Here is a 13,981-nt window from a genome sequence, read left to right on the forward strand (position 1 = left end):
AAGACAATTTACATTGATATGTTTTAAATGCATCGTTCTTATCCAAAGTGTGAGTGAGTGAGCTGAGTTTAATGCCATGTTCAACAGTATTTAAGTTACATCAAACAACCTCAGCTTCATGTGGGAAGATGTCTTGAGACTCTTTCAGCAATATCACAACAGGAGACACGCACTGCAAACATGTTGAGAACCGAACCAGGGTCTTTGCTGTGACTGACAAAACCTTAACTACCTGGCTACCCCACTGCCCCTTATTTGTGAGGAAAGCCCTAAGTAATGTTTCAAGCTTTGACAAAACCTAAGATAATAGGAGTATGTTGACACCACTGCCAATCATGATCTTTAGTTTCATCAACATGGTAAAGCTGGTCTCAAGCATGTGCAAAATGTCTGCTTCTCTCCCACAAACTGTGAAACACTGTTCACTCACTTACTCAGTGTGAAGTGTGAGGGTTCAAGTACATAGCAGAGGAAGTGCAATGTATGAAACAAAAAAGTGACACGCCTCGAGAAATTTATCACCAAGGTGTCACAATTAGTAAACAATTTGTAAGGCCCATAAATCAGTCCTAACCTCCAAACAGAATAGGGTTGTCACAATGCGTCTGTTCCACTATAACTCGCCATGAAATTTTACACCAATGGGAATGACAAGTTTATTCTCTACCATGACCAGATTTGCATAACCAAACCATGAATCTGGCACCTGAAACACGTTCACAGAAGGACACACTAGTCATCATACCTTCTTGGATAGTGTCATAAGTTAATTTAATCCTCAGTGACAGCCTTTTTATCATATCTAGGTCACAACATACCACCATATTTGTTGGGTTTGCAGATACAAATAATGCTGTTATTTCTTTTCTTGGTAAAGCCAGCTGTCTATCTAAAGTAATCCCATACTGGCCTCAAGTCCAGTGATAAATAACATCTACCAATACTGTCATGAATCTTTAACAGATGAGACAGTTGTGAGGACGACATTCTCATGATGAGTGAGTTGTGTTTAATGATGAAAAAACTGCAAAGTATTCTCAGATCGAAGACAGGTGTAAATCTTGAAAGTTTCATTCTATCAAGCATTTTCTTCCAATAATGACCGCTCATCAACATATAGAAACCATGTCAAATGTTAAAAAAATCAGCTATCTGTCAAAGTCAATTGTCCTTCTTACATATTTGAAACCTTTGTTATTTCAGGCACTAGGGTAAGTGATTGAGTTGATTTTTATGTCGCTTTAAGTAATATTCCAGCAATATTATGGCATGGGACACCAGAAATGGGCCACAGATATTGTAACTATGTGGAGAATCGAACAGGGTCTTCACAGTAATGAATAAATGTTTTCATCCATGCACTAAGACCAATGTGAGATAACTGTGAGGTTTCAAATGCATAACATGTACCTATGGGGGAAAGTAAACCAGGTGTTGGGGCCGAAATTTGTTGATCATTTAACATCATGGCAAGTATAGCTGTATAAAAATGCCTGTATATAATCAAATTTGGACCACCCAATCCAATTAATGCATCTAATGCTGATAATACTTACCTGCATTCACGAGGTTTCAACCTGATGAGCAGAGGCTTTAACCACTTTGCTGCATCTCTCTTTATACACTGGCTTTGGACAATGGAATCAAATGCAATACAAGCCTGGAAGAGTTGTGTCCCTTACCTTATTGAGCGGAGCGAAGAGGTTGGCAAGCTTATTTGGTGTTTTGGTGAGTTTTCTTCCCTCACTGAATGTAAGAGTTCCTTGTGGGCTGGTAGAGGGGACGGAGAATGTCTCATCAATGGACAGGTTGATGTTTCCTCGCCGAGATCGTAAGCTCCCCTGCAACATCACTGGCTGTTACAGAACATGCCGATACTCAAACAAAATCCAAAGAAGAATATGATTCACAAAAAAATCGTTCAGATCAATGCAAACATATTTAAAACCGATGAATTTTTATTTAATACAAAGTGAATTTATTTTTTCAATTTTAATTTTGTTTGTTTTTACCACTATATTTACAAAGGAAATAACTGAATATTTGTGAGCTGTGAATTTTTAACCATATATGAAACAAGACTGAGAGACATATTCACATCTTAAATGAAACAACAAACCTGAAGCTCAAAAGCTTATTTAACAAGAGCACTGTTCCCAGAAAGGCTAATGATATGAAACACGAAATGCATAAAGTTGAGTGTAATAAATTATAACTATACTGTTAAAGAAAAAATATACCCTGCCCTTACAAAACCAATCAGAACACAACAATCAGAGAAACCTTATATTTGACACAACATGCATAAATTTTGACAAATGACAAAGAATAAAATTAAGTATTCATGACGTATCTATCCCATCATAATTTTACTGCTCGATGAGAAAACTGTCATCAAAATATATACAACATCACCTATTTGTTTCTGCATACATCTTATTGAGCATATACACTACAGAACAATGATCAATAGTATACTAGGTGTTCAATGATATCAAGCTGGTTTGAGTTTGAGTCTGGTTCAGACAAACCAGTGGTTAAGACAGTGACAACCCAGTATGACACTACCACTTAATATGCTTCTTCCAGCAGTACTACAGTTCAGGAAGATCTCAGTGCAGCAACCTTACATATTCTTAGCATGAGTATGTCAGTTCGGATTTCGGCAAGCAATTACTTTAATCACCGCGGCCTAGATTTTCGAAGTTCACTTAGCGCTAAGATAGTCGTAAGTTAATGTTAATGTGTGGCACTTACGACTGTCTTAGTGCTAAGAGAGCTTAAAATATCTAGGCTCAGGCTACCTCACTGCCACAGTCAAAAGTTAACGTTAAAGTATGGCACTTACGACGGTCTTAGCGCTGAGAGCTTTGAAAATCTAGGCCCAGGCTACCTCACTGGCATAGTCATAAGTTAACGTTAAGGTATGGCACTTATGACTGTCTTAGCGCTAAGAGAGCTTCGAAAATCTAGGCCCAGGCTACCTCACTGCCCCACTTGTTGAGGCTGTTGATGCATGTTAAGCTCATGATGTCAACTGCTCACCTCTTTTTAATTTACAGAATCATGTCTTACAGATGGAATACTGCTCTGAGTGATGGCAAATAACGAGCACACTGTACAGACTTCGCAGCCATTGTGGCCACACAATCACCATTCTAATCCCCCTACCACCAGCATGGTAAATTACAGTAGTATATTTGTTGCTGTGATAGGAAAAAGCCATATGATGATTGTCTTGAACAGGCGATCCAGTGATTGACATCATGAGCACTGACATCCAATATATTAACTGAAATATGATGACATGCATCAACCACCTTGATCACTCAACTCCAGTTGTCAAGACCAATTCTAACCATCTTCATTACCCTGTTTCAGTATAAGACAGCTCTTTGAACTATGAATGTTTGGTCATTTTGCAACATCTTGGATGTTGTGGATTATGGGTATCACCATGACAGCCAATTCTGGGGTGGACATATCAAGTAACAGTAAAGCTAAAATAAAACTGTCATCACACTGCATTTAATTGCAGACATGGCAGGATCAAGTGATTTCACACATTTTACAGAAACATCAGTTTATAACATTTCACAATATATATTCATCTCTGTTTGAAAGTAGGCATCAAAGTGCATCTAATTTTTCACAACCATCTGTTTGTTGTGCAAACTGTATACATGTGGAATCAATACATGGACATATTACAAGTAACAAAACTATTTCCCCAAATACACATGTTGCATCTACAATATCAATAATCTGATAATCTGAAAATAATGTTGCCTCTAGGCTGAAAAGAAATGGCTCTCAAAATGTAGATTTTCAAAACTTTACACAAAAGCATGCTACTATTTCTATGGTGTAATACAGAATGATGGCATGTCTTCTTATAAAAACTGTGAAACCTCAAATGCTATCAAATCACTATTTTCTGGGACAAGTGTGATGATTAAAAAATATTGGCCATGGCCCTATATTGAAGGTTAATGGTCTGTTTTGTCTATAGTCCCAAATGTTGGAACTATTTTCCAATTGTATGACATCTGTGCCCACTATATTATGTGACTGAAAACAGAACAATAAAATAGAAAAATATGTACATAGTTTAACAGTAGTTTGAATACAATCCTAAAATATCAGCAAGAAAACAAATTTTGGACCAACAGCCATATTTCTAAATTTCCAAAGTAAGAAATTATAAAACCCTAAATGTTTGGATTAAAATGTCACCTTGAAAGCCAATTGCAAATTTTGCCTGTCAATGTAAGAAGTAAAAAAAAGCCCAAAAGATTGATAATTTGAATGGAACCTTAAATTATCAACAAAAATGATAAAAAATCCCAAAACAACAAATGCCAAGAAGTGGACAAATTGTCATTTTAGATTGTCTCAACAATAATATTAAGTTCAAATACCCAATATGTTTGATATTCTTCAAGGTTTCACTGTTTTTGTTTTTCATTAATTTTCAAATTAATACAAGGAACCATGTATACACATTTGCAAACACACAGATGGAGACACTGAGCTGTGATCTGTGATCTAACAAAGTGATGTGCAGTGCAGGAAGAAACAATTACCTGTGCAGATTTCATCAACAACGCCCATATTGATCATTACAAGAGAAGACACAGCTGACATACATCTGTACACAGACTGTGCACAATGGTCGACTGAGGACAAGTCCACATTGGAAACGACACTGATTGAAACACACATAAAATCCCCACCCCAGCACGAGACATGGGAGCACTAACAGTCCCAGATAACACAGGCATACACAAGTCTGACACTGGTGGACATGTGTCTAACACAGGAGGACGTGTGTCTGACACAAGACACAGATAATGGCAGAGACACAGAAACACAGCACACATCTACAGAACTATAACTTAAGGGAAAAGAATCTACATTTGGAGTCCTACCATAAAAAAATATAAAAAGGAGATTTTTTAGTGAAGAAGAATGGTTAATTTCTACAGTTTTGAAAGTATGTGTATACATTTCATTCAGTACTTCCAATTCCAAGAATGGAAGACTGCATAAATTGTAAATTTTGCATTTTCAACATATTTCTAAACCAAATAAATTCAATATCATAGTCCAGGAAAATATTCAAAGTTTTAACAAATTAACTATGCTGTTCTTTGCAAAAGAAATTAAATTCAGACAGGTAATAGTACCTTGTTTGCTTTCATGACTAATGTTAAAAATATTCTCAAAAAAAAAATACATCTTCATTAAAAAAACCCAATAATTTTAATTTTGAAAAAATGATAATATTAAAAATTTTAAAAAATAATAATAACATTTTAATGTGATGACAACCAGCCATTCAAACAGGCCCTGCCACAGCCATTAACACAACACAGAGCACATACTATGGTAAACAAGCCGTGTATATCATCCATGCAAGGGGATTGTGGGATACTACAAGAGACGAGAGAGATGACAAGGAGTAAATGTATATATGTATGTAAGTTCATGCAGACTTACAAAAGAGTCATCATAGACTTTCAAACCATCCCCAGATTTGCCAGATGAGTTTTCATTCTTTGATATACTGAAGAACTGTAGCGAGCCCCGACGTTGTTTTACCGGTGGGGGCTCAAGCAGAACGGGGACTTGTGTGACCGATTCTCGCCGTGCGTTCTTCTACATAAATGACAAACGGTGTTCAAGGTGGTAGAACATCGCAATGATGCTGTTGTTTGCTTATGTCAGTAGACTACAAAGGACTAGTTTGAGGGTTTAGTAGAGGTTTCCATGTTAACAGGGAGGAGCTGTTTAGTACCGGTAATTGTTGTTTGAGAATTTTGGGGGATGGGGGATGTTATAGGTTACAGAACAAACCTGGTACCGAGTTACACAGCCAACTGGCTTGTGGATCCAATCAACATTATCAGCCTCCAACATTTTTATGCGATCCACGTGAATGAGTAAATGAGAATGATATCTTATGCCGCTTTTATCCACATTGCAACAAAATCAAGACTGGGATCCTCTCCATATATTATACCCAAGTGGGAATCAAACCCAGATGACAGAAATGAGAACTATCACTTTCACCACATGGACATCCAAATGACACTCATTAATATGAAATTTAAATATTACTGTTTTGATTTCATTTTGTAAAATTAGTGGTTATTATTAATGTCAGGTTTCCATAGCAACGCATCATGAAGGATGCAGAGGTATGAGTTTCATATTAGCTCGATTAATACTTAAAAATTCTTTACCAACTTTCCATCTATGTCAATATGACGAATAGAGGAAAGGGTTGCAAAACATACACTCACGGAAAATTTGAGGCTAACATTTTCCATAAAATGTTAATGTTCAGGTGAAGCTGCCATCAAACATACATCTTAATTTATCTGTTCATCCTGCAGCAGGTTCATCCATAATTAAGAAAAAAAACTTCCTACACTAGAAAAACCTAATTTTCCTTAAAACAGATTAAAATTTTTACACTTTTAGATTTCCTTTAGTAATTCAGTGGCTATAAAATATCCATGAACAATTCTAGTCCCTGTTTACATGGATATAAAAAATCCTGTTTCAACATTTCATAAAATTTCCTCTGTTTCAACATTTCATAACAACATTCCAACATTTTGTATTCAAACGAAATACATCCCAAATGATGAACTACACAAAACACAAGAAATATTTTCTTGCTTGTTCTGATCACCCAATCAAACCACTCTACCAAAGAAGCTACGGGGGTGTGTGGAGAAGAGGAAGACTGTGAGGCTGCGTGAGATCTTGAAACATGTGGCTCCTGAAAACGGACTCAGAATAATGTTTGTGAGGGTGCTCTGAAGATAACCCTGCATTGCCATGTCAGGCTGAAGGATTTGGTGAATAGTTTGTGTCCTTAACTTTAAACAGTCATAAATATAACCAATATAAGCACTTGTGGCTTATAATATAATCCATTATTTTCACCTTTATTGTTTTCTGAATGTAAATCTATCTTAATGCATACAAACAATATATATTTGTAATGACATCTAAAAAATTCCTGTTTAGAATTCAGTCTGTTTCCAGGAATCAATTTTTGAAAAATTCTGCATCTTAACTGTTTATTTCAATATATTACAAATCATTGACTTTGGCTAAGACCTTGTGCCCCAAATTATCATTTCTTTGCATTTAATTGCACACTATAGGCAGATAATATTAGATGTAGCATTTTACTTTCAAAGTTAGTTTCAAATATTTTTCTAAATGTAAAAAAACAGTATTTAAGCTTCCATCACAAGATGAAAGCTTATCAGAATTAGGGCCATTTGAATTTGTTGAAATTACAAGTCAGCATCTTGAAATATTTCACATGTTAATCAAAATGAGAACAGATGGCCCTAATATTCTGTAAAACAGTCCAAAGAAACCAGTCACCAGCTTGCAATCAAACAACAAACATTGCACTAAATTCCCAGTTTCAAATTTCCTGTACCGCCTTCATTTCAAGCACCGATTCCTCTAGTTTCAAGAGACTGTGATTGGTTAGTACTGGTGTGTTATATACTGGGTTAGTATGTTAGTACTGATGAGCAGGATATAAAATGCTGAAGTACAATTGGCATCAAACATTTCACAAACGATTGTCATGTTATTGGCATGTTAATAAGCATTTTATTTAACAATCAAACATGAAGCACACAAAACAAGTATCTTTATAGTAATGGGGTATATTATTCACACAGAGGATGAGCTTGGAAACAAAATATTCAACAAAAACAGAAACGATTTTCAAAACTCAGTTTAGATAAACATAACAGAAAGATTTCTTTCTTTTTCGAAAGTGCCATGAAACATATTTTACAAAACAAATAATATTACTTTTCTCAAAACAAACCTTTTGGCATTCTTGGATATGTGCCTATGATCTGATTTGATATTTATTCAAATGTACTTTAATATGTTACAATGTTAACAATTTTTTTACGGAAACTAAAGATTCCACAATAGATTCCACAATAATCATAAATAAAACACCCCCAAAACAAACAAAATATGGAAATCTTCATGTTTATCATAACAAAACCTTTAAATGAAAATGTTTTGTGCAATAAAAACATATTAATTTTTCAAAAAAAACATTTTGATGTTACCTAACTTTTTGTGTTCAATGTACACACTTTCACTTAAATCTCAGAATTATCTCTGGCTGATGTAGTTCTTCTTATCCTCCATTTCAGGAGCCTCTCTCCAAACTGACATGTTTAGTTTAACTTTAACACTCTAACACTTCACTGTGTTAAGCTGATTTCACAGCACTGCATCACGCAGACAGTCACATGACATCACAGAAGAACTTACCCCGGCAGATTTAGTTCCCTTTGTTGAGGCGGATTTGGAAGCACTTGACGGACGACTACTTGATGCACTGCGACTTACAGCTGAATCTCCTTCCTTTTCTGAAAACAGAGTGAGTGAGTGAGTGAGCTGGGTTTTATGCCGCTTTTAGCAATATTCCCGCAATATCACAGCAAGGGGAAACACCAGAAACGAGCTCTGTAAACAGAATATGATATCTTGAGAGCATGTTAATTGTGATACAATGTTGGTTTTATTGTAAGTAATAATCAAGCTGAGCCCCTATAAGATTTAACACAAGAAACACAAAACTATAATAACCATATTCAAGTTTCAAATTACAATACAGAAATCCAAATATAAGTTTCAAAAATGATATGACTGAGTCAGTGAGTTTGTTAGATTTATGCTGCTTTCAGCAACATTCTGCAACACAGCAGGGACATCAGAAAGAGGTTTAACACATGTACCCATGTGGGGAATCGAAACCTGGTCTTCAGCATCACGAATGTCACTGTCCCTTGTATATGAAAATAATAATGGCAACAATGTTTTCTCATATTTCACAACACCAATTTCATTTCTTGTTTCACAGATTTTTGTCCTCAGAAATCATAAAGGCAGGTGGGGAAAAAAATAACATAATATCGCCAGTCAAAGTAACAGTTCTCCTAAATGCTAAAAGTGTTTATTTTGGGGCAATTTATGAATTGAATATGGGGCAAAATATATTCTTCAAAAAAACCAAATAAAATTGGTTTCGCCTCACTATTGGAGATTGGTATGCAAGTATATACTGAAACTTTCAGAAATGTCTCCACACAGTTCATCCTAAATTTATATTTTCAAAAGGTATCTCATGATCCATGAGGAAATTTATGAAACCGCCCCTAACACACGTTATGTGCAGAATATAGTCAGTTTTACACCCCCAGTTTCAATGCCAAGGCAGCCTTTCCTCAGGTAATCAACAATTGTCGATTGTTCATATTGTCACTGCCATCAAACAATCAGACGTCATTTCACATTCTGAGCTCTCACATAGAGGCTCGAATCCACAAGGCATCGTCAGCTCCTGGCATCATCTTAAGCAAACTCCTCTGCAGCTTATGATTGTACCAAGGTTGACACAATAAAAATAACATTTTGATTGCCTTTGATTGCTATGCCCAATGAATGGGATCATTGTGTTTGGGGTAATTTTTGATGGAGGGACCGACCTCTTCTTTGTTTCCTCAAGGTCTGGCACCAACTGGCAGCAAATTTCCTATTTTAAGCATTTCTATTTTTTTACTTTCACAGATAATTACGAACAGATAAAGAGGCAGCTGAATGACCTTTCAGTTGAAGATCAAGGTAAAGGATGAACGCTGCAGAGCTCCGCACCCACCTCAAGAATGAAAGAAGGTCGAGTCTAATGAAGGACAATGCACTGTTTCAATAGCCTTATTTTCAGTCATCTTTGCATGAAAAAATATAAATATTGTCAGATGAGATAAAGGTTTCTGCTGGTACAAGAAATGTTCCGGCTGACAGAAAACCTAAAGGAACAAACAGAGTAATCTGCCCCCTGAAGATCAAATAAGCCGCCTTAAACATGCAAGATTCTTTTATTTTCTTAAATGTTATAATGCAACACTTGAAGTCCTCGTATCCTAATTTTTCATAATCCAAATGTTACCAAGCAGCATGTGTTATATTTGGAATTTCATTTTCTCAGTAAAGTGCAGATTTTTGAACTTTTCTTGGGTTGAGTCCCTCCCAGGTACAAACCCCATCAACCGCCATCAGGCACCTGATCATCATCACACAAACTCCTAAATATAAAATGTTTTGTATTTGATAACTTTCAAAATGGCACTGTGAATTCATGACTCTACCAATCAAAAATTTGATGCCACAAAAAAGATAACAAGTGTTTCTCAAGTGTTACTAACATGTAGGATAGGAAACTAATGTGGAAATTTGGGAGTCCCCACTGCCGTTGCAGGACTGAAAATGGATATCTGGGCTCAGGTAAAATGAGCCCTCATTGTTTTCAACAGGATGTACCTATCATAACAATCTCATGAGAAAGGATAATAAAACTAGGTTAAACATATGGAAAGTTTAGTCTAGGAATATTTGGTTAATGAGACATGCAGTGCTTAAGTAACAAAACCTAGCCACAGTGGGAATTTCAGTGAGTATAGTTTTTTGGCCGCTTTTAAGCAGTATTCCAGCAATATCAGAAATGGCAAGCAGGGAACAAGCAGCAAGCAGGGAAAATCAGAAATGGCTTCAAACATTGTGACCATGTGGCAAATAAGATCGGCACAACTATGAAGTATTTGGCTACCCCACTGCCCCTGAGGTTCGTTACCATATCTGTTTATGTCAATGTAAAGTAAGTTACAAAACGACTATAGTGGTTAGTTAAAATCAGTATTGCTCAAAGCAGCCTGGCAGCTTTTCACACAGACAACAACCCCTGACAAGCCAGGAAGGTTCCAAACACCACCAGCCCAAGATTACCATGATTCTAACAAACAATTCATAAATTCTCCACAATGGGAAAAAGCCATATCCAAATATGCACACATTTAGGCTGGATCATTTTTAAGACACAAAATATGTAATGCTGCCAAAACGTCAACCCTTGCATGAAAAGCTTCCATGTTGACAATTCCACATATACATTTGGTTTGGCGCCAAGTTTACAATAGCTGGAGGAATTCCTCTATTGACACAAGAGGGCGGCATCACAGTGACCTTGTGCCACCTTCATACAATGTCAAATTCTGAACACTTATTCCAAATTTCATGTTTGCATACAAGGCTTCTATAATGAGTGAGTGAGTGAGTTTAGTTTTACGCCGCACTCAGCAATATTACAGCTATATGGCGGCGGTCTGTAAATAATCGAGTCTGGACCAGACAATCCAGTGATCAACAACATGAGCATCGATCTGCGCAATTGGGAACCGATGACACGCGTCAACCAAGTCAGCGAGCCTGACCACCCGATCCCGTTAGTCGCCTCTTACGACAAGCTGAGTCGCCTTTTATGGCAAGCATGGGTTGCTGAAGGCCTATTCTACCCCGGGAATTTCACGGGTCGCTTCTATAATCAATCTACAGCTGAAGTCTAAATGTCATCCAATGATGACATTGTACAACAGATTATACATCTTTGTAAACACATCCAACAAGTCGTATTTCCAATTCTACGAAAGCACAATCAGGATAGAGGCTTTCAACTTTGGGAACAATTGCTAAAAACACACATTAGAGAATCAATGCAATTTGATCATGACATTTGTGTTTTGAAACAGAAAAATCATTACATGCATATTTTCCAGCACTTCAGCAACAGAAGAAGATCGGGCTATGAGATATGGTACAATTTTGGAATGCTAGTTCCTTTGCTTTGTGAGTGTTCCTGATAACTCTTGAATCTACCAATGTTCCTGCTAAGACTTTAACTTCGTTAGGATTTTCAGGACACTGGGATTACTTATCTATTCTCATCTTGATGACTACCTGGTGCCACCCTTGTTTTGCACATTCAGATATCTGTACCATTTACGGAACACGGAATCTTCATTGGCAGTTATTACTGTTTATGTTAAATTCATCCTCTTACAAGTGTCTCTATTCCTCTTACAAGTGTCTCTATTCCACTTACAAATGACTCTAATGAATGCACAATTGCAGGAATCATATCTGAAATATCACCTATCTGAACCTAAAAAATGTGCACGTTTCTAAATAATTTAAAATAATTTCCCTCTGTAATGTTACATTGTTTTATGGCACTCTGATACTTGAAACTACCCTATCTGACACATCACATTTTCTCAGATGTTCAACAGGCAATTAAATCAAAATTAAAAATTATACGTCAGATTTTGATATTCACAAAGCAAAATAGTATGAAATGATAAAGTGGTAAACACCGTCCTACATCTGATTCAGCAAAGAAACTGCATGCCTGTTTTACTCAAGAAGTGGCCTTCCCCTAGAGACCATATGACAATAGACTGAAAACTGAATCAATAGAATCGTTGAATAATTAACCCTAATTCTAAGGTTGACGTCAAAGCCCATCTTCTTGAAGAATAATTGTTGGATGGAAAGACTGATTAAAAAATGCCTGAAAAAATTTGCTGGGAACTTAAAGAAGGACCAATAATTCCTATCCTTGCACTAATGTGATCTGTCAGTGAAAGACTTGGAATAAATGCTCAACCAACAGAAAGAAAATATTTCCAGTTTTCCAATGAGAAAACAAACTAAAATTCACACATACAAACCATTTGTTAATCATCATGAATATTGTATTTGTAAAAACCTGTTCTTCAAACTGAAATCATTTTTAATGTCCCTGCCGCCAAAATGCTATCAATGAAATATTTAATGAAGCCTTCCTAAGATTATACCATGTGTGTGGATGCATTTGGTTGGTGTATAACATTATACATGGGCATATACACACTTTAAAACTGCAAATATTACATAGCTTTCCATACAGAACAATCTTGTTTTCAAAGGATTATGATGAGGTGTGAGAACTTAAGAAGTAAAGAAGTCTAAATACACAAAAAAACAGAATCTGTATTTAAATAAACTTGAATTAGTATGTGCATCAATGAAACATTAAATATGTACATTCACCTTTATTTTTTAATTTTTCAAATAGTACATATCAGCACCTAAACATTCTGACTCCTGCTTTTGTCCAGAGCCATGATTGTAATCTCTAAAGAAAGGAATAAATATTTTAACACAATACCTCAGGTCTAAAAAGAATATTTTCCAAATACATTGTTCCTTTTTAAAGCATTGTTATTATGATAAAAGTTTTGTGACCACAAAATAACATAAAAACAGAAGAATGAGAGTAAAAATGCTGCACTGTATCATCTGAGTCTCAAACAATTCGTGAAGAAACTCAAACCAGACAGTTACTGATATGAAATAAAGTAGTTTATTAACATTCCCAGCACAAATCTAAACGGCACTCTATTCAGTAGATACTGTCTATTCAGCTTTCCTTCAAAGAGTTCACAACTGCTATGAGGTAAAATGAAAATAAAATTATATTTCCATCATAAATTACACAGAATACAAGATACTTGAAACATAACATGTCTGAGCTAAGCAACATTCAAACTTGTAGACATTCAATATTGCCAAGCACTCAGAATTCATTTGAATTTATTCAAAAATCTACAATGCCTTTTGCATTATCAAGAACATTCAGGACACCATAATACTCTATAACCACTGGTTTGGGATTCAAACCATTAGAAGTTAGAACCTTCAGCAATAAATGTATTTCATAGTAAATAAGACTGACAAGAACCCTTGCAATATTCATAACAGCACAGTCTTGTATGATTCCAATTATAACTTACCTACCAAGTCAAAGCTGGAGGACAGCCATTGTGCCTGTCTGAATTAATGTCTAGAAATAATTTTGTTGCAAAAATATGAGAGTGAGTTTAGCTTTATGCTGCATGCAGCAATATTCCAGCTATATGGCAGCAGTGTGTAAATAGTCTGGACCAGACAATCAAGTGATCAACAGCACGAGCATCGATCTGTCCAGTTGGGAATCAATAACATGTCAACAAAGTTAGCGAGCCTGACCACCTGATCCCGT

The 13,981-nt window shown here is 36.0% G+C and overlaps 1 protein-coding gene across 5 annotated transcripts in view; it reads right to left on the reverse strand.

Annotated features, from left to right (window-relative positions):
- The window catches only part of LOC137267561 (pleckstrin homology domain-containing family G member 5-like), a 197,341-nt gene that overhangs the window by 43,192 nt on the left and 140,168 nt on the right, over positions 1-13,981 (reverse strand). For 4 of the 5 annotated variants that reach the window (XM_067802043.1, XM_067802042.1, XM_067802039.1 and 1 more), the window contains 3 exons: positions 8,338-8,435; positions 5,503-5,661; positions 1,683-1,841 (listed from right to left, as the gene is read on the reverse strand). In XM_067802043.1, the coding sequence (XP_067658144.1) occupies positions 1,683-1,841; positions 5,503-5,661; positions 8,338-8,435 (416 nt within the window). The remainder of the gene's footprint in view (positions 1-1,682; positions 1,842-5,502; positions 5,662-8,337; positions 8,436-13,981) is intronic. The other variant, XM_067802041.1, reaches the window with a different exon arrangement.

The sequence above is a fragment of the Haliotis asinina genome, chromosome 16, assembly GCF_037392515.1.
Source record: "Haliotis asinina isolate JCU_RB_2024 chromosome 16, JCU_Hal_asi_v2, whole genome shotgun sequence".
In the NCBI taxonomy this organism is placed as follows: Eukaryota; Metazoa; Mollusca; class Gastropoda; order Lepetellida; family Haliotidae; genus Haliotis; species Haliotis asinina.